The sequence below is a fragment of the Hyperoodon ampullatus genome (assembly GCF_949752795.1).
Source record: "Hyperoodon ampullatus genome assembly, chromosome: 1".
NCBI classification, from domain to species: domain Eukaryota; kingdom Metazoa; phylum Chordata; class Mammalia; order Artiodactyla; family Ziphiidae; genus Hyperoodon; species Hyperoodon ampullatus.
Genome location: NC_136914.1, coordinates 14,283,637 through 14,311,579, shown reverse-complemented (window position 1 = coordinate 14,311,579; position 27,943 = coordinate 14,283,637). Strand labels below are relative to the sequence as shown.

The following is a 27,943-nucleotide window of genomic DNA, read 5'->3' as shown; positions in this document are numbered from 1 at the left end:
AAATGGAGCTGGAGGAATCAGACTCTCTGACTTCAAACTATACTACAAAGCTACAGTAATCAAGACAGTATGGTACTGGCACACAAACAGAAATATAATCAATGGAAATGGATAGAAAGCCCAGAGATAAACCCATGAACCTATGGTCAACTCATCTATGACAAAGGAGGCAAGGATATGTAATGGAGAAAAGACAGTCTCTTCAATAAGTGGTGCTGGGAAAACTGGACAGCTACATGTAAAAGAATGAAATTAGAACACTCCCTAACACGAAACACAAAAATAAACTCAAAATGGATGAAAGACCTAAATGTATGACCGGATGCTATAAAACTCTTAGAGGAAAACATAGGAAGAACACTCTATGACATAAATCACAGCAAGATCTTTTTTGACCCACCTCCTAGAGTAATGGAAATAAAAACAGAAATAAACAAATGGGACCTAATGCAGCTTAAAAGCTTTTTCACAGTAAAGGAAACTATAAACAAGATGAAAAGACAACCCTCAGAATGGGAGAAAATAATTTAAAACAAATGAACAGACAAAGGATTAATCTCCAAAATATACAAGTAGCTCATGCAGCTCAATGTCAAAAAAACAAACAACTCAATCCAAAAATGGGTGGAAGACCTAAATAGACATTTCCGCAAAGAAGACATACAGATGGCCAAGAGGCAAATGAAAAGCTGCTGAACATCACTAATAGAGAAATGCAAATCAAAACTTCAATGAGGTATCACCTCACACTAGTTAGAGTGGACATCATCAGAAAATCTACAAACAACAAATGCTGGAGAGGGTGTGGAGAAAAGGGAACCCTCTTGCACTGTTGGTGGGAATGTAAATTGATACAGCCACTATGGAGAACAGTATGGAGGTTCCTTAAAAAACTACAAATAGAATTACCATTTGATCCAGAAATCCTGGGCACATATCCAGACACAACTATAATTCAAAAAGACACATGCAACCCTATAGCCAAGACATGGAAACAACCTAAACGTCCATCAACAGATGAATGGATAAAGAAGATGTGGTATAGATATACAATGGAATACTACTCAGCCATAAAAAAGAATGAAATAATGTCATTTGCAGCACCATGGACACAACCAGAGATTACATACTAAGTGAAGTAAGTCAAAAAGAGAAATACAAATACCATTATGTTATCACTTAAATGTGGTATCTAACACAAATGAACCTATCTACGAAACAGAAACAGAATCAAGGACGTAGAGAACAGACTTGTGGTTGCCAAGGGGAAAGCGGGTGGGGGAGGGGTGGACTGGGAGTTTGAGGTTAGCAGATGCAAACTATTATATATAGGATGGATAAACAACAAGGTCCTACTGTACAGCACAGGGAACTATATTCAACATCCTATGATAAACCATAAAGGAAAAAATAATTTTAAAAGAATGTATATATATGTATAACTGAATCACTTTGCTGTACAGCAGAAATTAACACAACATTGTAAATCAGCTATACTTCAATAAAAAGATAAATTACAATAAAATCTATGCCCCCCCAAAGGCACTAGGCCCAGACTGTTACATGGGTGAATTTGTCTCAATAAAACCAATAATCTCGCCATGGCTCACGGGCCCAGCCGCTTTGCGGCATGTGGGATCTTCCCGGACCGGGGCACAAACCCGTGTCCCCTGAATCGGCAGGCAGACTCTCAACCACTGCGCCACCAGGGAAGCCCAAGAATTTGTATTTTTACCAAGCTTCCAGGTGATGTTAATGTTGCTGATCTGGAGAACTACACTTTGAGACTCATGCTTTAGGTAAACTGAGCTGCACCAAAGAGAGATGCATTCTCATTAAATTTAAATTAAAGGAGAAAAGACCATCTTCCCACTGCTATTTCTGCTGGTAAGCAAGTTCAAGGAGAAAAAACATTCTCCTTGGAGAATGGACAGAAAAAACATTCCATTACCTATTTACCAGTTTTGTGGAAGTTGAGAGGCAGCTGTGGCTGTGCAAGAAATGCTCAATGGCAGTAGCAGCAACTTCTGGACCTTCGGATCTCATCTACAGTAGTGTGTCTTTGAACACATTCATCCAACGCTGGCCCCAGCTCCCACACAAAGACTTTCCAATCATTTTGTATACATGTAATTCTCGGTATTAAATAATTTTTTTTTGGAAAAGTCAAAAAAAAAAAACAACAATAATCTCTATTGTATTCCTAGATATTAAAAAGGAAAAGGCCCCTAACTCATTCTGCGAGGTGAGCACAAACACATACACACCAAATGCTACAAGCTGGGTTGTATGGGCCAAATCTTTCTTGCCAATTATGTTTAGATAGCATTTTTTAATGCTGAATATAAATGTTATGAGACCCAACATCCATTCTCCTATTACCACAGTCCCCTCTTCTCTCTCTGTGAACCTCAACTACTCCACTTGACTCAACTTTTTAAAACAGATTTGGCTCCTCTAGGCATTTGAATTTACAATTCTTACCACATACCAATTTCACTTGTGAGTATGAAATTTTAAATTCTACCAAAATCTTAGCAAATCAAATCTAGCAGAGCAAAAGAACAAGGCATTATAACTAAATAGAGCTTAGATTACAACTAGCTTATCATTAGAAAATTAATTCACAGTAGTCAGTATGTTAATATATTAAAGAACCAAAAAATGGGGGAAAAAAGAAGTGGTATATCAATGAGTCATTTAATATAGAGATTCTCAGCCTTTGGGGATTCATGGATGGGCTCCAAAGAGTCCATGACAACTTGCAATTCTAAGCGCAATATGGGTGTATGGGTGGCGAGTTTCACAGACACATTAGTTCTCAAAGAAGTCCACAATTCATGAATCCTTTCCTATGTTGCAGCATTATAATAGACTACTCTGCATTAAAATGATATTGCTGAAGGCCACGCTAAAAACAGGACAGAATAAATAATATCAATATTCATACTGATCCTTTTTTTTGTGTGTGTGTGTGGTACGCGGGCCTCTCACTGCTGTGGCCTCCCCCGCTGCGGAGCACAAGCTCCGGACGCGCAGGCCCAGCGGCCATGGCCCACGGGCCCAGCCGCTCCGCGGCACGCGGGATCCTCCCGGACCGGGGCACGAACCCGTGTCCCCTGCATCGGCAGGCGGACTCTCAACCACTGCGCCACCAGGGAAGCCCCATACTGATCCATTTTTAAGACAGATTCTTAAATTCGACTTCATTAAAAAGCATGACAGGCATACAACTGTTACTACAAATTGAAGGTTTCTGGTAACCCTGCATCAAGCAAGTCTATCAGTGCCATTTCTAACTGCATTTGCTCATTCTGTGTCTGTGTCACATTTTGGTAATTTATGCAATAATTCAAATTTTTAACTATTATACTTGTTATGGTGATCTGTAATCAGTGATCTTTGATATTATTATTGTAATTGTTTTGTGGCACCACAAATCCATCCGTATAAGATGGCAAACTCAATCCATATGTGTTGTGTGTGTTCTGACTGCTCCACTAACCAACCATTCCCCCATCTCCCTCCCTCCAGACCTCCCTGTTCCCTGAGACACACAGTATTGAAAGTAGGCCAATTTCGTGTTCAAGTGAAAGGAAGAGTACGTGTCTCTCATTTAAATCAAAAGCTAGAAATGATTAAGCTTAGCAAGGAAGGCACGTCAAAACCCAAGATAGGCCAAAAGCTAGGCCTCTTTCACCAGGCAGTTAGCCAAGTTGTGAATGCAAAGGAAAAATTCTTGAAGAAAATAGAAAGTGCTACTCCAGTGAACACATGAATGATAAGAAAGCAAAACAGCCTTATTGCTGATATGGAGAAATTCTGGATAGAAGATCAAAACAGCCACAGACTCTCTTAAGCCAAAGCCTATTCCAGAGCAAGGCCCTAACTCTCTTCAATTCTATGAAGGCTGAGAGAGGTGAGGAAGCTGCAGAAGAAATGTTTGAAGCCAGCAGAGGTTGGTTCATGAGATTTAAGGAAAGAAGCCGTCTCCATAACATCAAAAAGCAAAGTGAAGCAGCAAGTGCTAATGTATGATAGAAGCTGAAGCAAGTTATCTAGAAGATCTAGCTAAGATAATTTTAAAAGGTGGCTACACTAAACAACAGACTTTCAACGTATGAAACAGCCTTCTATTGGAAGAAGACACCATCTAGGGCTTTCACAGCTAAGGAGAAATGAGTGCCTGGCTTCAAAGCTTCACAGGACAAGCTGACTCTCTTGTTAAGGGTTATTGTACTTTTAAGTTGCTCATTTAGCAATATGCTGATTTACCATTCTGAAAATCTGAGGACCCTGAAGGATGATGCTCAATCTACTCCGCCTATCTCTATCAATGGCACAACAAAGCCTATATGACAGCACAGCTGTTTACAGCACTGTTTGCTGAATTTTTTTTTTCTTTTTCTTTTTTTCTTTTTTTTTACGGGAGCATAGGCTCCAGACGCGCAGGCTCAGCGGCCATGGCTCACGGGCCCAGCCACTCCACGGCATGTGGGATCCTCCCGGACTGGGGCACGAACCCCCGTCCCCTGCATTGGCAGGCAGACTCTCAATCACTGTGCCACCAGGGAAGCCCCTGCTGAATATTTTAAAACCACTGTTGAGACCTATTGCTCAGAAAAAAACAGATTTCTTTCAAAATATGACTCATTGGCAACACACCTGGTCAACCCAAGAGCTCTGATGGAGACGTACAACACGATTAATGATGTTTTCATGCCTCCTAACACAACATCCATTCTGCAGCCGTGGATCAAGGAGTAATTTTGACTTTCAAGTGTTATCATTTAGGAAATACACTTTGTAAGGCTATAGGTAGAAATTCCTCTGCTGGATCTGGGCAAATTCAACTGAAAACCTTTTGGAAAGGATTCACCATTCTAGATGCCATGAAGAACATTCATGATTCATGGGAAGAGGTCAAAGTATCAACATTCACAGGAGTTTGGAAGAAGTTGATTCCAGCCCTCATGGATGACTTGAGGGGTTCCAGACTCCAGTGGAGGAAGAAACAGCAGGTGTGGTGGAAATAGCAAGAGAACCAGAATTATAAGTGGAGCCTGAAGATGTGACAAAATTGCTTCAATCTCATGATAAAACCTGAACAGATAAGGAGTTGCTTCCTACAGATGAGCAAACAAAGGGGTTTCTTGAGATGGAATCTACTCCTGGTGAAGATGCTGTAAAGACTGTTGAAATGGTAATGAAGAATTTAGAACATCACATAAATTTAGTTGATAAAGCAATGGCAGAGTTTCAGAGAATTGACTCCAGTTTTGAAAGAAGTTTTACTGTGGGTAAAATGCTATCAAACAGCCTTGCATGCTACAGAAAAACAGCTCCTAAAAGGAAGAGTCGATCGATGTGGCAAACTTGGTCGCTGTCTCATTTTGAGAAATTCCCACGGCCACCCCACCCCTTAGCAGCCACCACCCTGATCAGTCGGCAGCATCAACATCGAGGCACAGCCCTGCAGCAGCAAAGAAATTATGACTCGCTGAAGGCTCAGATAATGATTAGCAATTTTTACCAATGAAGTATTTTTTAAATTAAGGTATGTACATTGTTTTTTAAGACATAATGCTATTGTACCCTTAATAGACTACAGTATAGTATAAACATAACTTTTCTATGCACTGGGAAACCAAAAATTCATGCGACTAGCTTTATCGCAATATTCTCTCTATTGTGATATCTGGAACCGAACCTGCAACATCTCCGAAGTATGTCTGAACTTACTTCGAGGACAATCCTTCGGATGTTTTTCACATACAGTGTCACATAATCATCGATGTAGGTAGACAGGTGGCTGGACTGTATACCATACCAGTTCAACACCAGCGCTGCTTCATTTTCATTATTTCCACTCCATGTGATGATGGAGGGATGAGATTTCAGTCTCCTGACCTAAAATTGAAGAAAACATAAAATAATTTTCAAATGCTCAACATAAGAAAGCTCAGAGCTGTAATTACTCATAAAATTATAGCCACTGTCTTTCTGCACATGTATTTTTACTTACCAGGAACTCATCAGAAAATGAGCAGTAATGTTACATGTGGGAAGACATTTTAAGAAATCGCTGAGATTCTTTTTATCTGGATTTTATAAACATTGAGAAAATAGGGTTCCTCTTCTCGCCATATAACTAAAGAAAATGTAATCCCTTACATTAAAAGAGAAAAATAAATCAACCTCATCATTATCTGACTTGCCACAAAAAGATTCTAAGAAATACAAAAGGCAGGAGACGTTACATTACAGGGCTTAGCTTCTCAAGAGCAAGTTGGAGTTTTCTGTGAAGAAACAAATGAGGCAGAACAAACACTACTGCTGAGAGAGGGACTGAAGTTCCCACACAGTTTCCACCAAGATCAGAAAACCACGAGGACAGTTAGAGAGGGTTTTACAAAGCAAGTGAGTACCAGAGACACTCTGAAAGTTAAGGACAAATATATGGAATATTCTAAAGGAAAAAAGATTAGGACATCAAGAGGCTGTCCCCTGAAATAACTATCAATGTCCTGTCTTAAGAAATCAACTGGACTTCCCTGGTGGTGCAGTGGTTAAGAATCTGCCTGCCAATGCAGGGGACACGGGTTCAAGCCCTGGTCCGGGAAGATCCCACATGCTGCGGAGCAACTGGGCCCGTGCGTCAAAATTACTGAGCCTGTACTCCAGAGCCCGCATGCCACAACTACAAGTAAGTCACTGAATATATCTAAACATAGAAGAAGAAATTAGGGAATCTGAAAATCCTGCCTGCCTTAAGAGTTGAGGTCTGCGTAAACTGGCCTCACTGCCAGCCCTACATAAAGGTTTTAAGGATCCAGTTCTTCTTACACACTGGAAGATGTAGCCCAGCAGAAGAAGGCAATTAAATCTCTTTGCCAGCAACGGAGTGAGTCAATGGTCAAGAGATTTTCAAACATGTTTTAGCAATATAACCTCATTGGTATTTATAGCTTCTCTTGCACTGTAGTGGATGATTACGTGATGGATCCCAGCTGATGTTCTCTCTGTGGTCTCCATTCAATATGCGAAGTAACCCATACATGAAGTAGAGATGCATTAAGGATACCTTAAAGATATATACCTCACTTAAAAAATTAAAGTCTTGTGTTTTTTCTTAACCAGTCTTATAAACAGTATTTCCTTGTTTGCCTCTGTATATGCCCACGTTAAGTGAGGGCTGTGACCAACTGTAAAACGAATGTTTATGGTACTGATGAAAACACAAACACAGATACTGAAGAGACAAAAAGCTTCAGTGACTCTGTGCTACACACACCCTTCAAACTGACCTAGAATTTTCTGGTGAGCTTTCCTTTAAAATTTTAATAAACTCTGCATTAAAAAGTTCTCCTCTTTAAAATATATAAAAGAATTGAAAACACATAGATTTCATATTTTACTTGTGTGAAAGAAAATTAAAACTGAAATGTTTACAACCTACATAACTATAATTAATATTTTAAAAGTTATTCATTCGTCCATCCATCTATACATCTGATGAATAATACAGCCAGATCATGGGGATATACAGGGAGGAACATGCCCTAGGCCTCAGGGATATTATAATTTTGATGCAGTGACAAAATATTGAAAAAGTAATTTCAAGTGTGATATATGTCGCAAAGGGAAAATGACCTAATCTAGACTTGCAGACATAGAAAGCTTTTTCCCAGAGAGTCATGCCCAAGGTAAGACGGGCCAAAAAAAAATGAGCGAGGTGGTCCACAGGAGAGGGTAATAGAGAAGGCGATCCAGGGCACAGAGAGTACGGGGAAAACGGTGCTTGATGAGGCTGGAGAGGGAGGCTGAGACAGGATAGTGCATGGTGAGGATCTTTAATTTTCTCTGGAGGGCTCTGAGCAAGGGACGATTCAATGTTCACTTTCTAAACTTCAGAAAACTACAGAAAACAAATTATGACATGGTGAATGATTATAAGGCAATCACACTTATAACACACAATCCAGACTAAGAAAGAAACTTTACCAAGCACCCCAGAAGCCCTCATGTACCCCTTCCTAATCATATCCCCTCCTTCCTTCCAAAAGTAACCACTATCTTGAATGTTATAATAATCTTTTTTTTCATTTCTTTTGGGTTTTCACACAAAAATACATTCACAGACACTCTAATTACGAACTCGTGGATTTTAACATACTTGATGGATTTCGATCCACTGACATTCTTATCCTTAATGAATTTCAAGTTGTCCCACTTTTGGTTGGTCAGAGTCTCATCAAAGTTCTTTTAACATATCTTTGATAGCTTCCTTGTTATTGGTATGCCAAAATATTTCAGGATCATCTAGTATATTTCCTGTCCCAGACTTGGTATCAGCCATTTCTCTAAGAACACTTCTCTTAGTGGGAAAGATTATTTCAATATAAGAATGCTCAAGGGCTTCCCTGGTGGTGCAGTGGTTGAGAGTCCGCCTGCCGATGCAGGGGACACAGGTTCGTGCCCCGGTCTGGGAGGATCCCACATGACGTGGAGCGGGTGGGCCCGTGAGCCCCGTGAGTCGTGGCCGCTGAGCCTGCGCTCCGCAACGGGAGAGGCCACAGCAGTAAGAGGCACATGTACCGCCAAAAAAAAAAAAAAAGAATGCTCAATATGACTAGGTTGTTCACTGTTTCTAGGTCTTTTCAGTGGACAGAGCTAGGATATAATCACTTCTTTGCATTCATAGATCGATAAATATAAAAGTGTTTATATGTGGAATGTAAAAGAAATCAAGGAGTCCAAGAATCACTTAAAATTTTTGACCTGAGAAATTCAAAGACTGGCATTGCCATTTATTGAGGTGGGGAAAACTGCAAGAAAAGCAAGTCTGGGGAAGGTAATATAAGTTTGGTTTGGACATGTTACAGTTGAGATTCCTATTAGACCTCCAAGTAGAGACATCAAGTAGGCAGCTGGATAATAAAGAACCAGGAATTCAGCAGATAAATCAGGGCCAGGAATAAATCTGACAGTCATCAGCCAATAGGTAGAGTTAAAGTCATGAGACTGGGTGGAATCGCCTAGGTAGTCAATTACCTGACTGATTTTTTTCATGGGATTTAGTAAAGAGAACAACAAAAAGAAATAAGTAGAAGAAACTAAACACAACACTGTAAATCAACTATATTTTAATAAAAGTTTTTTAAAAAAAGAAGAAACAAGGAGAGGTTTAACGAAAGGCAGAACTAAAACTTAAGCCTTTACTTCTACTTGAAATGGTAATAACATACCTGGTAAGCAACTTCTGCTCTCACTGAATCCATGAAATCCTGATCAGTTGGGTAAAGCGCACAGGCAAACATAAAATCCTGCCATACCTATCAAATCAAATAAAAGGCAATATAGCACTTCCATAGATTTTACTGCACAGAAAGAAATTCTTCATTCTGAACTTTGGGCATTATCTTTCATGCAAATGAAAAATCAACTTAGCCCGATGAGTGTGATCATTTGAGCATCACAAAGCATGAGGCACTGGGAAAGGCACTCACAGACTCTCTGGAACTGTAGGGAAACCTGAGAAGAGAAAATGTTAAGTAGGCAGAAAAGAAAAAGAAGAAAGGGGAATTCAAATAATGAAACAGTGCTTGTGCTGAGGGGAGTATGAAATTCAGTAAGAAGCTTTCTCCCAACCCCCTCCTCACTCCTGATTCACTCTGATTTTCACCAGGAATTTGGTACTGAGTGATGGCCCAGACTGTTAAGAAACATTTTGTTTATAAAGGAATTAACTTCATGGCCAAAAGGATCACTACATGGACAGTTTAGAAATGAAACCACTTAAGTGCATTGCTAGGGAGGCCATTATGATGCAGTAGTTTAGAGCAGAGAGCCTAAATCTGTTGGACTGACTCAGAACTTCAGTTCCACCATATACCCACTGTGTGAGTTTGGGCTAGTTAACCTCTCCACGTGTCAGTTTCCCTACCTGTAAAACGGGGATAGAGAACAACAGTAACTACCTCATAGAGTGGGCATGAAGCTAAAATACAATAGCTGCAGAGCGCTGAGAACAATGCCTGGAATATTACAGAATATTGTCACATCATCATGACCATCAGCATTGTCAATATTATTAAAATTACTACTCTGCTATGAAGTGCTTTGTATTTTAGAACTGTAATGCTAGAACTAAAAGACTATATTTCCTTTGCTTAACCCTCACCAATGCAAACTATGTTCAGAGTACTTAATGATAATATTAAACACAGCTTTTAAAATTTAATTTTATCATTTTTCTTCTCTCTAGGTCTTGTTAGATCTCCTTAAAGTTAAAACTTTTTAATATTTTATTTTCTTTTTTATGCTTACCCTCCTATCACAAAGATAATTACAAAGAAAATATAGATATACGCTTAGATATAACCAATATGCAGAATGTCTGTCATTTAAAATAATTATGATATTCACTATCAACTATGGCTCAGGGTTTGCGAGATGCCATTTATTCCTTTGCAGAAAAGTGGAACATCATTCCTGGCTCTGAGAAAAGAAGGAATGGGCTATGATATCACTTAAACGTGGAATCTAAAACATGACACAAATGAATTTATTTATGAGACAGAAACACAGACATAGAAAACAAACTTATGATTATCAAAGGGGAAGGAGCTGGGGAAGGATAAATTAGGAGTTTGGGATTAGCAGATACAAACTACTATATATAAAATAGATAAACAACAAGGTCCTACTGTATAGCACAGGGAACTACATTCAATATCCTGTAATAAACCATAAAGGAAAAGAATATGCATATATATGTATAACTGGATCACTTCACTGTACACCTGAAACTAGCATAACATTGTAAATCAACTACACTTCAACGAAAAAAAAACACAAAGGAATAGGCAATATCACCCACTCAGAACACTGGAGGTCAAACAGAGGATACAGTAACAAATCAACAAAGAAAATAATGAGCTGTCAATTACTCACCATTATTCCTAGTTCATCACAGAGTTCATAGAATTCATCCTGCTCATAAATTCCTCCTCCCCAAACCCGGAGAGCATTCATGTTAGCATCCACAACAGACTGCAAAAGGAGCCGTAATCTACAGAAGAAGTTTTAAAAACAAAAGCCAGTTTGAAACCTTGGGGATGTTAAAAAAAAAAAGATTAAAAAAAACACATTGTGGTTGATGAACACATTTCAAATAGCTGTTAGAAGGACACATTTTTAAATTATGATGGTTTGGATACAATGCTAAGTGAAGAAAGTGAGACAAAATTATATACACATTAACTGTAACCACATTAAATAAATAAACCTATAGAAAAATTATGGGTGAAATCTTTTCTATGCCTTCTAAATTTCAGTCATTCTATTACACTATTTTTAAAACTAAATTTTTGTTTTCTTTTTGTTTTTTGTATATTTATTTTTTTAATATCTTTATTGGAATATAATTGCTTCACAATGTTGTGTTTCTGTTGTACAACAAAGTGAATCAGCTATATGTATACATATATCCCCATATCCCTTCCCTCTTGAGCCTCCCTCCCATCCTCCCTATCCCACCTCTCTAGGTCATCACAAAGCATTGAGCTGATTTCCCGGTGCTATGCAGCTGCTTCCCACTAGTTATTTTACATTTGGTAGTGTATATATGTCAGTGCTACTCTCCCACTTCATCCCAGATTCCTCTTCGCCCGCTGTGTCCTCAAGTCAGTTCTCTACGTCTGTGTCTTTATTCCTGCCCTGCCACTAGGTTCATCAGTACCGTTTCTTTAGATTCCATATATGTGCATTAGCATACAGTATTTGTTTTTCTCTTTCTGAATTACTTCACTCTTTATGACAGACGCTAGGTCCATCCACCTCATTATAAATAACTCAATTTTGTTCCTTTTTATGGCTGAGTAATATTCCATTGTATATATGTGCCACATCTTCTTTATCCATTCATCTGTCGATGGACACCTAGGTTGCTTCCATGTCCTGGCTATTGTAAATAGAGCTGCAATGAATATTGTGGTACATGACTCTTTTTGACTTCTGGTTTTCTCAGGGTATATTCCCAGTAGTGGGATTGCTGGGTCATATGGTAGTTCTATTTTCAGTTTTTTAAGGAACCTCCACACTGTTTTCCATAGTGGCTGTAACAATTTACTTTCCCACCAACAGTACAAGAGGGTTCCCTTTTCTCCACACCATCTCCAGCATTTATTGTTTGTAGATTTTTTGATGATGGCCATTCTGACTGGTGTGAGGTGATACCTCATTGTAGTTTTGATTTGCATTTCTCTAATGATCATCCTTCCATGTGTTTGTTGGCAATCTGTATGTCTTCTTTGGAGAAATGTCTATTTAGGTCTTCTGCCCATTTTTGTATTGGGTTGTTTGTTTTTTTGATATTGAGCTGCATGAGCTGCTTGTAAATTTTAGAGATTAATCCTTGTCAGTTGCTTCATTTGCAAATATTTTCTCCCATTCTGAGGGTTGTCTTTTCCTGTCTTTTATGGTTTCCTTTGCTGTGCAAAAGCTTTTAAGTTTCATTAGGACCTTTGTTTATTTTTGTTTTTATTTCCATTTCTCTAGGAGGTGGGTCAAAAAGGATCTTGCTGTGATTTATGTCATAGAGTGTTCTGCCTATGTTTTCCTCTAAGAGTTTTACAGTGTCTGGCCTTACATTTAGGTCTTAATCCATTTTGAGTTTATTTTTGTGTATGGTGTTAGGGAGTATTCTAATTTCATTTTTTACACGTCCAGTTTTCCCAGCACCACTTACTGAAGAGACTGTCTTTTCTCCATTGTATATTCTTGCCTCCTTTGTCAAAGATAAGGTGACCATATGTGCGTGGGTTTATCTCTGGGCTTTCTATCCATTTCCATTGATCTATATTTCTGTTTTTGTGCCAGTACCATACTGTCTTGATTACTGTAGCTTTGTAGTATAGTCTGAAGTCAGGGAGCCTGATTCCTCCAGATCTGTTTTTCTTTCTCAAGATTGCTTTGGCTATTCAGGGTCTTTTGCGTTTCCATACAAATTGTAAATTTTTTTGTCCTAGTTCTGTGAAAAATACCATTGGTAATTTGATAGGGATTGCATTGAATAGAAGTACCATATGACCCAGCAATCCCACTACTGGGCATATATCCTGAGAAAATCATAATTCAAAAAGATACATGTACCACAATGTTCATTGCAGCACTATTTACAATTGCCAGGACATGGAAGCAACCTAAATGCCCATCAACAGATGAATGGATAAAGAAGATGTGGCACATATGTACAATGGAATGTTATTTTCTGCATCTATTGAGATGATCATATGGTTTTTATCCTTCAGTTTGTTAATATGGTGTATCACATTGACTGACTTACATATGTTGAAGAATCCTTGCATTCCTGGGATAGACCCCACTTGATCATGGTGTATCATCCTTTTAATGTGTGGTTGGATTCTGTTTGCTAGTATTTTGTTGAGGATTTTTGCATCTATGTTCAGTGATATTGGCCTGTAGTTTTCTTTCCTTGCAACATCTTTGTCTGGTTTTGGTATCAGGGTGATGTTGGCCTCATAAAATGAGTTTGGGAGTGTTCCTCCCTCTGCTATATTTTGGAAGAGTTTGAGGATAGGTGTTAGCTCTTCTCTAAATGTTTGACAGAATTTGCCTGTGAAGCCATCTAGCCCTGGGCTTTTGTTTGTTGGAATATTGTTAATCACAGTTTCAATTTCATTACTTGTGATTGGTCTGTTCATGTTTTCTATTTCTTCCTGTTTCAGTCATGGAAGGTTGTCCTTTTCTAAGAATTTGTCCATTTAATCCAGGTTGTCCATTTTATTGGCGTAGAGTTGCTTGTAGTAGTCTTTTATGACACTTTGTATTTCTGCAGTGTCAGTTGTTACTTCTCCTTTTTCATTTCTAATTCTGTTGATTTGAGCCTTCTCCCTTTTTTTCCTGATGAGTCTGGCTAATGGTTTATCAATTTTGTTTATGTTCTCAAACAACCAGCATTTAGTTTTATTGATCTTTGTTATTGTTTCCTTCATTTCTTTTTCCTTTATTTCTGATCTGATCTTTATGATTTCTTTCCTTCTGCTAACTTTGGGGGGTTTTTGTTTTTCTCTAATTGCTTTTGGTGTAAGGTTAAGTCGTTTATTTGAGATATTTCTTATTTCTTGAGGTAGGATTGTATTGCTATAAACTTCCCTCTTAGAACTGCTTTTGCTGCATCCCATAGGTTTTGGGTCATCGTGTTTTCATTATCATTTGTTTCTAGGTACTTTTGATTTCCTCTTTGATTTCTTTAGTGATCTCTTGGTTATTTAGTAGCGTATTGTTTAGCCTCCTTGCGTTTGTATTTTTTATAGTTCTTCTCCTGTCATTGATATCTAGTCTCATAATGTTGTGGTCAGAAAAGATGCTTGATATGATTTCAATTTTCTTAAATTTACTGAGGCTTGATTTGTGACCCAAAATGTGATCTATCCTGCAGAATGTTCCATGTGCACTTGAGAAGAAAGTGTATTCTGTTGTTTTTGGACGGAATGTCCTATAAATAGCAATTAAGTCCATCTGGTCTAATGTGCTATTTAAAGCTGTGTTTCCTTGTTTATTTTCATTTTGGATGATCTGTCCATTGGTGTAAGTGGGGTGTTAAAGTCACCCTACTATTACTGTGTTATTGTTGATTTCCCCTTTTATGGCTGTTAGTATTTGCCTTATGTATTGAGGTGCTCCTATGTTGGATGCACAGATATTTACAATTGTTATATCTTCTTCTTGGATTGATCCCTTGATCATATAGTGTCCTTCCTTGTCTCTTATAATAGTCCTTATTTTAAAGTCTATTTTGTCTGATATGAGAATTGCTACTCCAGCGTTCTTTTGATTTCCATTTGCATGGAATATCTTTTTCCATCCCCTCACTTTCAGTCTGTATGTGTCCCTAGGTCTGAAGTGGGTCTCTAGTAGACAGCATATATACGGATCTTGTTTTTGTATCCATTCAGCCAGTCTGTGTCTTTTCGTTGGGGCATTTAATCCATTTACATTTAAGGTAATTATTATTTTTATTTTTTATTTTTTATTTTTTTTTGCTATATGCGGGCCTCTCACTGCTGTGGCTTCTCCCGTTGCGGAGCCCAGGCTCCGGACGCGCAGGCTCAGCGGCCATGGCTCACAGGACCAGCCGCTCCACGGCATGTGGGATCTTCCAGGACTGGGGCACGAACCCGTGTCCCCTGCATCGGCAGGCGGACTCTCAATCACTGCGCCACCAGGGAAGCCCTAAGGTAATTATTGATATGTATATTCCTATTACCATTTTCTTAATTGTTTTTGGTTTGTTTTTGTAGGTCTTTTCCTTCTCGTGTGTTTCCTGCCTAGAGAAGTTCCTTTAGCATTTGTTGTAAAGCTGGTTGGTGGTGCTGAATTCTCTTAACTTTTGCTTGTCTGTAAAGCTTTTGATTTCTCTGTCAAATCTGAATGAGACCCTTGCTGGGTAGGGTAATCTTGGTTGTAGGCTTTTCCCTTTCATCACTTTAAATATATCTTGCCACTCCCTTCTGGCCTGTAGAGTTTCTGCTGAAAGATCAGCTGTTAATCTTATGGGGATTCTCTTGTATATTATTTGTTGCTTTTCCCTTGCTGATTTTAATATTTTTTCTTTGTGTTTAATTTTTGTTAGTTTGATTCATATGTGTCTCAGCGTGTTTCTCCTTGGGTTTATCCTGTATGCGAGTCTCTGCATCTCCTGGACTTGACTATTTCCTTTCCCATGTTGGGGAAGTTTTTAACTATAATTTCTTCAAATATTTTCTCAGACCCTTTCTTTTTTTCTTCTTCTTCTGGGACACCTTCAATTCGAATGTTGGTGCATTTAATGTTGTCCCAGAGGTCTCTGAGACTGTCCTCAATTCTTTTCATTCTTTTTTCTTTATTCAGCTCTGTGGCAGTTATTTCCACCATTCTATCTTCCAGCTCACTTATCCATTCTTCTGCCTCAGTTATTCTGCTATTGATTCCTTCTAGAGTATTTTTAATTTCAGTTATTGTGTTGTTCATTACTGTTTGTTTGCTCTTTAGATCTTCTAGGTCCTTGTTAAATGTTTCTTGTATTTTGTCTATTATATTTCCAAGATTTTGAATCATCTTTATTAACATTACTCTGAATTCTTTTTCAGGTAGTTTGCCTATTTTCTCTTCATTTATTTGGTCTTGTGGGTTTTTATCTTGCTCCTTTGCCTGTAAGATATTTCTCTGTCTTCTCATTTTGTCTAATTTACAGTATTTGAGGTCTCCTTTCCCTAGGCTGCAGGGTCATAGTTCCTCTTGCTTCTGTTCTCTGCCCCCAGTGGTGGGGTTGGTCCAATGTCTTGTGTAGGCCTCCTGATGGGAGGGACTGGTGCCTGCGTTCTGGTGGGTGGAGCTGAGTCTTTTTCCTCTGATGAGCAGGGCTGTGTCAGGTGGTATGTTTTGGGGTGTCTGTGAGCTTAGTATGACTTTAGGTAGTCTGTGTGCTGATGGGTGCATTTGTGTTCCTGTCTTGTTTGTTGTTTGGTGTGAGATGTCCAGCACTGGGAGCTGCTGGCAGTTGGGTGAAGCCGGGTCTTAGATTCAGATAGAGGCCTCTGTGAGAGCTCTCAGAGGTTAATCTTCCCTGGGGCTGGAAATTCTCTACTAGTCCAGCATCCTGGACTCAATGCTCCCACTCCAGAGCCTCAGGCCCGACTTCTGGTCGTGGGACCAACACCCTGCAAGTTGCTTGTCCCAGCAATAAAGGGGTTTAAAAAAAATTTTTTTTAAAGTCTAACAAAACCCCAAATGGTAAAAAGTAAAATCAAACAAATAGAAACAGAAACAAGGAAATGCTCACACACAAAAGAAACAAAAACAGAACCAAGTAAAGCAAATAGCAAGAGAACAACCAGACAAACAAAAGAACCCAAGAACAAAATCAAGCAATTAAGAAGAAAGCCGACAAAAACCCTAAACCAAAAAACAAAACCAAAGCAGAGTGCCAACCGAATAAAGAAGCAAGGAAACAAAACAAACTGAAAAAAATGACATTTTAAAAAAGAAAAAGAAGAGAAAGAGGAAAGAAGACAGAATAGAAAAGCAACGTAGGAAGAGAAATCTAAAAAAGTAATAATAAAATAGGAAATATATTAAAGAAAAAAAAGACAAACAAAACCCCAGAGAAATGTTAAAAACAAAACCAAACAAACAAAAACAGAAACAAGGAAATACACATGTAAAAGAAACAAAAACAGAGGCAAATAAAACAAAAAGCAAGAGAACAACCAGACAAATAGAACTCAAAAATGAAATCAAACAATTAGGATTAATACTAACAAAAACACATAACCTAAAAACAAAACCAAAGCAGTGTGCCCACTGAAGAATAAAGCAAGGAAATAGAACAAACTGATAAAAATGATTTAAAAATAATAATAATAAAATAAAAAGGGAAAAAGCACAGAACAGAAAAGCAAAATAGAAATGGAAATATTAAAAAAATTAAAGAAAAAGAGGAAGAAAAACATAAGGGAAAAGAACACAGAACAACAGAAAAGCAAAGTAAAAATAGAAATATATAAAAAAATAAATATGTTATAAAACACAGAGATCCCAAAAGACTAAATTAAAAAAAAAAAACTAAAACAAGAACAAACACAAAAAGAAAGAAAAAGAAACCAGAGGGGAAAAAAAAAAGAAGCCAGAACCAACAACAGAATGAATCAAAACGTAATAAAATAAATAGTAATAACTATGTTTCCCTGGGGTCTCTGCTGTGAAGGTCCTTGCACACGCCGTGAGCCATAGCCCCCCTCTGCCTCCCCAGGACCCCCCCCTCTGCCTCTTGGCTGGTCTCTGGACCTGCTGTGGGCCCTGTGGGGACCCCTCTGACTCTGATGTGGCCCAGTTCCTGCGTGTGCTGCCCCCAACATCCACAGCTGCCAGAGCTGGACCGTTTTCATTTGTGGGAACACTCATTGTCTACTCAGATGTTCCATAAATGCAGGGTCTTCCTAGCTGATCATGGGGATTTAATCTGCAGCTTGTACAGCTGATGGAAAGATTTTCCATCCTCTTCCTTAGTCACCCCATCCCTGGGGTACAGCTTTGGTTTTATCCCCACCTCTGCGTGTGGTCCGCCCACAGGAGTCTGGTCCTGAGGCTGCCTTGGAGCTCCTGGGTCTGGCCCTGTGAGGACCGGGTGCAGAGGTGGTATGACTGCTTGGATCACAGGTGCCCCAGTGGCGCCAAATGCACAGGGGAGCCAGCGGCCATGGGTGCAAGAGATTTGGCCCTAGTGAGGGCCTTTTCCAGCACCCAGCATAAGGCATGTGAGGGCCAGCCCTGGCTGGGGTTTTTCTGGCACCCAGCAGCAGGCATGTAAGGGCCAGCCCTGAGAGGGTGGTTGTTTTTTTTTTTAATTGCCCTGCAGCCAGCACATGAGGGCCAGCTCTGAGGGGCCTTTTTTATGTCTCAGCAGCCAGCGCACAAGAGCCAGCCCTGAGCGGGCTTCTTTTATTGTTGTTGGCAGGCGGCGACATGTGGGGAGGGAGAGGTTACAATAGTGGCTCCTCCCCCTGCGTGGGACTCAGCAGTAGTGCCCTGCTTCCATGGCAGTCCAGTCTTCCTCCATAGGCATTCCCTGCTGCAGATTTCTTCCCTCCCATCCCCTCAGTCCGTCTCCCCACAACGAACAGCAGTTCTTGCTCTGGGCCTGTTCTCCAATCCCCACACACCAGCTCCAGCCCCCTTGCACACCTGTGAACACACATCCCAGTCCAGGGCACATAGGGCTGAGGTATGGACCGTCTGTGTAGTTCTCACTCTGTTCCGTCTGCCACAGATCAGCATCTTCAAGTTCTTCCGACGGCGTCAAATGCTTCCATTCTGTCCCAGTGGATTTCCCCATCGGAGAGGGGGTATCCCCATTAGAGAGGGGGTTTCCCCACATTCGGGAATCTCTCCTCTGCTTCAGCTCCCATCTCCTGGGGGTGCAGGTCCCATCCCGCTTCCTCTCCTCCTCCTTCTCCCTTCCTTTTTTCCATCCTACCCAGCTATGCAGGGATCTTTCTAGTCCTTTCCACTGTCCAAGGTCTTCTGCTAGTTTTCAACTGGTGTTCAGTGAGAACTGTTGTATCTATAGATGTATTCCTGATGCATCCATGGAGAGAGATGAACTCCACGTCTACCTACTCCTCCACCATCTTGAATCCTCCTAAATTTCTGTCTTAAAGTTACTCCTGTAGAAAAATACTGTAAACCTTGGAAAGTATGTGCTTATTTTATATAACCATTTCAAACTATACGATAAAAATCAAATTTTGACTATTAGTATTTAGCTCTCTCTCATCCCTTTTTACGATTCCTCCAGTCCAGTACTTTTTTATCTAGTAAAGTTCCTTTCTGCTTTTCCAATTTCTATTCACATCATCCTCAGGTAAGTACAGAAATTTTCAGCCACCTTGAGAGCATGTACCCTCCATTCCAGAACAGCATTCAGAAAGGAAGGAAAAAGGCCGGTAACAGGATGACCATGCACTCAGAGCACTGTGCTCCCAGCAAAAGCACCTATGGGCAGGTTTACTAATTGACCTAACTGTGCTGTACAGCCACTGCCAACCTGCCAGGAGTGGAAAGGAGCATTTGAAAAGAAGAGTCAGCAAATTATCTGTGTTGTGTCTGGAGAATGATTTCATTTTCATATGAAATTCAAAACATTATACACATTTTGAAGTAAAAGGATATTACTACAACTTTTGGCAAAATTAGAGTTTACTTACCAACCACATCTACATTCTAAACATAATATACGTGAATGCATGTTTGTACATTTAAATAAGTTAAATGTGTTTATTTTCACTTCACAAAGCTTATTTTCACTATTACAAAGATAGTAGTAGTTTATAAACCTAATCAGGAAATACTTCCTTGTTAAGTTCTATTCTCAAAGCTTCAGAAAAACACTTTGAATTTTTAAATTTCTTTAGTGCTCTTTATTAAGATAAAATTGAAAGAATGTGCAAATACCTTAGCATGAAAAGGTAAATATGGGTTCCCATTTTTTTTAAGTGTGCAAAAAAAAAGGGTATTCTTCAAAAAAAAAAAAAAGAAAACTAATCCAAATTTAATCACATTTTTCCCCCAAAGGGGCTAACTATCCAAAATGTGCATTAGTCATTTTCTTGTTCCTCTAGAAACAATTTATAAAAGTTGGATGATTTCAGCAGTCTCAAATAGTTTAGCTGTAAGACTACCTATACCTATAGCTCATGAGAATGAAATAAATGATTTTAAAATCCTTTCCAAAGTTTCCATCATCCTAGAATTATATATTACCTCTTGGTTCCTTCCACTGGAACTAAAAAAGTTAAAATGAGTAGCTCTTAAGCTCTGTGGGACTGATAATATGAAGAGGAACAAGAAATAAAAGATGATAACTTACAAGGCAGAGGTTACTCGATCCTGGAATGAATCTGGGGGGATCCAATTCGAGCCTTTCAGAAATACGGGAAGTCCATTAATTTTGAAGTAGAAACTCAGACCACGAGATCCTTTTATGGGCTCTTCTATAAGTTCCACTGTCCTAAAATAAAGCTATTATTAACAGAATTAAATAATGAATATGAAATTTAAAACATAAGCATATGACAAAACCAAACTGTATTGTTTACTATGGCCTTAAAAAAATAAGCAAAAGAGATTTTTTTTAAAGTAAACTTCTGAGCAGTTTACATGAACATAAATTAGTGTTAATTTTCTATCTGCTATGAAGCACTTAATATGGAAGTGCACATTTTAGAAAATATATATATAAATAAATTATTGCCAGGTCCTGTTATTTCTCTTTGAAAAGAAAATACAGAAACCATTAAAGAGTGAAATATACTGTAGTCTTCCCCATGATGTAGGCATTTGCAATTATGTCAAAAGAAATATATTTGAGATAACACTTCAAAATTAAAACAAAAATTGATACTATTTCACAAAAGTGGGGAAAATATGTCACCAGTTAATTTGATGCATCTTTGAAAAACACATTCTCATTTCAGTGTTATTAAAATGTGCCAAAACATGTATCTTAGAATCAAAGAAATACAGTACAAGGTATTTCATAATTTAACAACTTTCCAATTTTAATAGCACATTATTATCAAGTCATTTTGTTTAATGGGCAATTTAATCCTAACTAATTATCACATCAAACTCAATGTCTGAGACAGCACTGGTATGGAGACTGGAGATGTAAGTGGTGCTCCAACTGGAAGAAAAGATGGAAGTACACAGTCCAGTGTTATCCTTGCTATGTGAGAAGAAGCTGAGACCTTTGTCCCTGTGACAGTCCAGCCAGGTTTCCCTACAGTTAAGAAGTGAGCAGCAAGACCTTAGATAGAAAAGATTGACATTCTTATCCAAATCTTCATTCTTTCCAGCCATAAACTGGATCAAGTACTGAGGGACACAGTTATATACCAACAAAGCCCCGTCTTGAAACCAAGATTATGCATTTCTTCTCTAGTTAAAAATAATTAATAAATCAACTTATTTCATGTAATGAAAGTGTCCACCATTCTTCCACTTTCTGAGCCTTGCCCTAATTAATATGACATGACAAAAGATATCAGAGTTAACTTTATGAGAAGACACAGAACAAGGCCCGGATGAGGAGGATATTGACATGGAATTACCACACCTGTTTTAGGATGCAAAAATGTAAAAAAATAATGGTTACTTTCAGAGGTAACTTTTAAAACATCTTGATGGTAGATTCAAACATCTAGAACAGCAGTTCTTTAAATGTGGCCAGGGGACCATATGAGATCCCTGGGACCTTTCAACGGGTTTCCTGAGTTCAAAATTATTTTCACAGTAAAGCTAAAACATCATTTGCCTTTTTCACTCTTACTTTCTTTTGAGTATACAGTGGAATTTTCCAGAAGCTATGTGATGTGCAATGACATGGTCATTCTGACAGCTAATGGAATGTGTGCTTGTGTATTCTGGTGTGTTCTAATTCTCTAGCAGAGGTTGAGGGTATGAAGAGGTACATTTCCAGAGATTAACTCAATTTGTTCTCAGTACTACTGTGCTCTTACTAGCTGCCGCTGGTTATTCCTGCTATAACCTCTGTAGCCTCATTACTGTTCAATAAATTCTTACTTTGAATCTCAAAGTTCTCCTTGCAACTTACGCAGAAACACAAAAGGACTAGGTACCTTTTGTTAACTTGTTTCATGTAATAGTCTTAAGTTTTCAAATAAAAAGAAATTTTAATTGAGACTCATTTAAATGATATTTTATCTCATTCTAAAAGAAAACTTACTTTTAATGTACTTTTTCCTAATTTTTGTCTTAAATTGTTGTCTTAAAATGGGATTAGAAGACTAACATTCTCACCTACAACCACACTGTCTACATTTAAAAGTGATGAAAAAAATGAAACTGACTTATCAGAGAGTCTTCTGACTCAAGGAAGGGAGGAATCTACTCTAAAGAAACTGGGTGAAATGATAAATAAGAAATGAGATTGTGATGAAAGCCATATTGCCCTCTACTTTGTAGATGTTAATAATTTATCTTATTGTATCTTATGCAATGGAACATTTAAAAAATAATATTTATGGTGCCAGTTATGTTGTAGTATCATTTTGAGACCAATCATTCTAAGTATAAAGAAAAAGGAACTGAATATTTTAAACTTAGACGGGTAAAATCTTCAAAAGGCTAACATTCTTTATTACGTTGTAATACATTGTTTTACATCGTATTATAATGTTTTTCAAACTAGAAATGACAAAGCACTAGAGTATCTCATAGGGTTGGTTTTCACACTGCATTTGCTGGAGAAGCACACATATTAGCTGAGAGAGTTTTACAGTGGGTAACACTGCTGGTGCCTTGGCAAAAATCAAGGCAGTGCCTCCAAACTGTGCTAGTAGCCATTTTATCCTTCACTTTCATGCATTATTGGGGCGGGGGGGCAGTTTCACTTCAGGATGTCCTTGATAAAGCAATAAAATTTATTAATTCTATTAAACCCCAACCTTGAGTACACATCACTGTACTAGACTGTAAGATGAAATAGGAACTATGAATAAAGCATCACGCATGATGGATGTCTTAAGGAAAAGTATCTGGGCCACAGTTTGAGTTGTAAGCTGAATTAGCCATCTGGTTTATAAAACCTGGTTCTTTTAACTTGAAAGAACTGCCAGACAAACTATGGTTATTCAGACTTGGTGACTTGGTAGACATTTTCTTGAAAATGACTGAAGTGAGTCTTGTCAGTTCAAGGCAAGTAACAGTTAAAAATTAGGATTTAGGAAAACTTGTACACACAACCATGAGCTTGAGAGCTTCCCAAAAGTCATCAATGGTAATGTTAACAAATTTGAATGTGATTTATATACTAAAATGGCTTAACATTTGAAAACATTTAAAAATCTCCAGACGCCAACATTTTTCAAATAACCAATGCATTATATTACAATAACATACATGGATAAAAAATCCATTATGGGAAGCAAGAAGAACTACAATCCTGCAGCCTGTGGAACAAAAACCACAGTCACAGAAAGACAGACAAGATGAAAAGGCATAGGACTATGTACCAGATAAAGGAACAAGATAAAGCCCCAGAAAAACAACTAAATGAAGTGGAGATAGGCAACCTTCCAGAAAAAGAATTCAGAATAATGAGAGTGAAGATGATCCAGGACCTCAGAAAAAGAATGGAGGCAAAGATCGAGAAGATACAAGAAATGTTTAACAAAGACCTAGAAGAATTAAAGAACAAACAAACAGAGATGAACAATACAATAACTGAAATGAAAACTACACTAGAAGGAATCAATAGCAGAATAACTGAGGCAGAAGAATGGATAAGTGACCTGGAAGACAGAATGGTGGAACTCACTGTTGCTGAACAGAATAAAGAAAAAAGAATGAAAAGGAATGAAGACAGCCTAAGAGACCTCTGGGACAACATTAAACGCATCAACATTCACATTATAGGGATACCAGAAAGAGAAAAGAGAGAGAAAGGACCAGAGAAAATATTTGAAGAGATTATAGTCGAAAACTTCCCTACCATGGGAAAGGAAATAGCCACCCAAGTCCAGGAAGCACAGGGAGTCCCATACAGGATAAACCCAATGAGAAACACGCCAAGACACATAGTAATCAAATTGACAAAAATTAAAGACAAAGAAAAATTATTGAAAGCAACAAGGGAAAAACAACAAGTAACATACAAGGGAACTCCCATAAGGTTAACAGCTGATTTCTCAGCAGAAACTCTACAAGCCAGAAGGGAGTGGCATGATATACTTAAAGTGATGAAAGGGAAGAACCTACAACCAAGATTACTCTACCCAGCAAGGATCTCATTCAGATTTGATGGAGAAATCAAAAGCTTTACAGACAAGCAAAAGCTAAGAGAATTCAGCACCACCAAACCAGCTCTACAACAAATGCTAAAGGAACTTCTCTAAGTGAGAAACACAAGAGAAGAAAAGGATCTACAAAAACAAACCCAAAACAATTAAGAAAATGGTCATAGGAACATACATATCGATAATTACCTTAAACGTGAATGGATTAAATGCTCCAACCAAAAGACACATGCTTGCTGAATGGATACAAAAACAAGACCCATATTATATAGCTGTCTACAAGAGACCCACTTCAGACCTAGGGACACATACAGACTGAAAGTGAGGGGATGGAAAAAGATATTCCATGCAAATGGAAATCAAAAGAAAGCTGGAGTAGCAATACTCATATCAGATAAAACACTTTAAAATAAACAGTGTTACAAGAGACAAGGAAGGACACTACATGATGATCAAGGGTTCAATCCAAGAAGAAGATATAACAATTATAAATATATATGCACCCAACATAGAAGCACCTCAATACATAAGGCAACTGTTAACAGCTATAAAAGAGGAAATCAACAGTAACACAATAATACTGGGGGACTTTAACACTTCACTTACACCAATGGACAGATGATCCATAATGAAAATAAATAAGGAAAGAGAAGATTTAAATGACACAATAGACCAGATAGATTTAATTGATATTTATAGGACATTCCATCCAAAACCAGCAGATTACACTTTCTTCTCAAGTGCACATGGAACATTCTACAGGATAGGTCACATCTTGGGTCACAAATCAAACCTCAGTAAATTTAAGAAAATTGAAATCATATCAAGCATCTTTTCTGACCACAGTGCTATGAGATTAGAAATGAATTACAGGGAAAAAAACGTAAAAAACACAAACTAATGGAGGCTAAACAATATGTTACTAAATAACCAAGAGAACAGTGAAGAAATCAAAGAGGAAATCAAAAAATACCTAGAGACAAATGACAATGAAAACACGGCGATCCAAAACCTATGGGGGCTTCCCTGGTGGTGGCTTCCCTGGTTGAGAGTCTGCCTGCCGATGCGGGGGACATGGGTTCGTGCCCCGGTCCCGGAGGATCCCACATGCCGCGGAGCAGCTGGGCCTGTGAACCATGGCCGCTGGGCCTGCGCGTCCGGAGCCTGTGCTCCACAACAGGAGAGGCCACAACAGTGAGAGGCCCGCATACCACAAAAACAAAAACAAAAACAACCTATGGGATGCAGCAAAAGCAGTTCTAAGAGGGAAGTTTATAGCTATACAAGCCTACTTCAAGGAACAAGAAAAATCTCAAGTAAACAATCTAACCTTACACCTAAAGGAACTAGAGAGAGAAGAACAAACAAAACCCAAAGTTAGCAGAAGGAAAGAAATCATAAAGATCAGAGCAGAAATAAATGAAATAGAAACAAAGAAAACAGTAGCAAAGATCAATAAAACTAAAAGCTGGTTCTTTGAGAAGATAAACAAAATTGATAAACCATTAGCCAGACTCATCGAGAAAAAGAAGGAAAGGACTCAAATCAATAAAATTAGAAATGAAAAAGGAGAAGTTACAACAGGCACTGCAGAAATACAAAGCATCCTAAGAGACTACTACAAGCAACTCTATGCCAATAAAAGGGACAACCTGGAAGAAATGGACAAATTCGTAGAAAGGTATAACCTTCCAAGACTGAACCAGGAAGAAACAGGAAATATGAACAGACCAATCACAAGTAATGAAATTGAAACTGTGATTAAAAATCGTCCAGCAAACAAAAGTCCAGGGCCAAATGGCTTCACAGGGAAATTCTACCAAACATTTAGAGAAGAGCTAACACCCATCTTTCTCAAACTCTTCCAAAAAACTGCAGAGGAAGGAACACTCCCAAACTCATTCTATGAGGCCACCATCACCCTGATACCAAAACCAGACAAAGATACTACAAAAAAAGAAAATTACAGACCAATATCACTGATGAATATAGATGCAAAAATCCTCAACAAAATACTAGCAAACAGAATCCAACAACACATTAAAAGGATCACACACCACGATCAAGTGGGATTTATCCCAGGGATGCAAGGATTCTTCAACATATGCAAATCAATCAATGTGATACACCATACTAACAAATTGAAGAATAAAAACCATATGATCATCTCAATAGATGCAGAAAAAGCTTTTGACAAAATTCAACACCCATTTATGATAAAAACTCTCCAGAAAGTGGGCACAGAGGGAAGCTACCTCAACATAATAAAGGCCATATACAACAAACCCACAGCAAACATCATTCTCAATGGTGAAAAACTGAAAGCATTTCCTCTAAGATCAGGAACAAGACAAGGATGTCCACTCTCACCACTATTATTCAACAACGTTTTGGAAGTCCTAGCCATGGCAATCAGAGAAGAAAAAGAAATAAAAGGAATCCAAGGTGGAAAAGAAGAAGTAAAACTGTCACTGTTTGCAGATGACATGATACTATACATAGAGAATCCTAAAAATGTCACCAGAAAACTACTAGAGCTAATCAGTGAATTTGGTAAAGTTGCAGGATACAAAATTAATGCACAGAAATCTCTTGCATTCTTATATAGTAATGATGAAAAATCTGAAAGAGAAATTATGCAAGAACTCTCATTTACCATTGCAAGAAAAAGTATAAAATACCTAGGAATAAACCTACCTAGGGAAACAAAAGATCTGCATGCAGAAAACTATAAGATACTGATGAGAGAAATTAAAGATGATACCAACAGATGGAGAGATATACCATGTTCTTGGATTGGAAGAATCAATATTGTGAAAATGAATATACTGCCCAATGCAATCTACAGATTCAATGCAATCCCTATCAAATTACCAATGGCATTTTTTACAGAACTAGAACAAATCATCTTAAAATTTGTATGGAGACACAAAAGACCCCGAATAGCCAAAGCGGTCTTCAGGGAAAAAAAAAAGGAGCTGGAGGAATCAGACTCCCTGACTTCAGACTATACTACAAAGCTACAGTAATCAAGACAATATGGTACTGGCACAAAAACAGAAACATAGATCAACGGAACAAGATAGAAAGCCCAAAGATAAACCCACACACCTATGGTCAACTAATCTATGACAGAGATATACAATGGAAAAAAGACAGTCTCTTCAATAAGTGGTGCTGGGAAAACTGGACAGGTACATGTAAAAGAATGAAATTAGAACACTCCCTAACACCATACACAAAAATAAACTCAAAATGGATTCGAGACCTAAATATAAGACCAGACACTATAAAACTCTTAGAGGAAAACATAGGAAGAACACTCTTTGACATAAATCACTACAAGATTTTTTTTGATCCACCTCCTAGAGTAATGGAAATAAAAAGAAAAATAAACAAACAGGACCTAATGAAACTTCAAAGCTTTTGCACAGCAAAGGAAACTGTAAACAAGATGAAAAGACAGCCCTCAGAATGGGAGAAAATATTTACAAACGTATCAATGGACAAAGGATTAATCTCCAAAATACATAAACAGCTCATGCAGCTCAATATTAAAGAAA

General features: G+C 38.2%; 1 protein-coding gene across 1 annotated transcript in view; it reads right to left on the bottom strand.

The window, feature by feature from the left end:
- Window positions 1–27,943, bottom strand: part of MANBA (mannosidase beta) — a gene marked incomplete at both ends in the record, with an annotated part of 144,998 nt that overhangs the window by 59,028 nt on the left and 58,027 nt on the right. Inside the window, 4 exons of the mRNA XM_079719116.1 lie at window positions 5,743–5,910; window positions 9,249–9,335; window positions 10,957–11,074; window positions 20,432–20,583. Coding sequence (XP_079575242.1) covers window positions 5,743–5,910; window positions 9,249–9,335; window positions 10,957–11,074; window positions 20,432–20,583 — 525 coding nt within the window. The remainder of the gene's footprint in view (window positions 1–5,742; window positions 5,911–9,248; window positions 9,336–10,956; window positions 11,075–20,431; window positions 20,584–27,943) is intronic.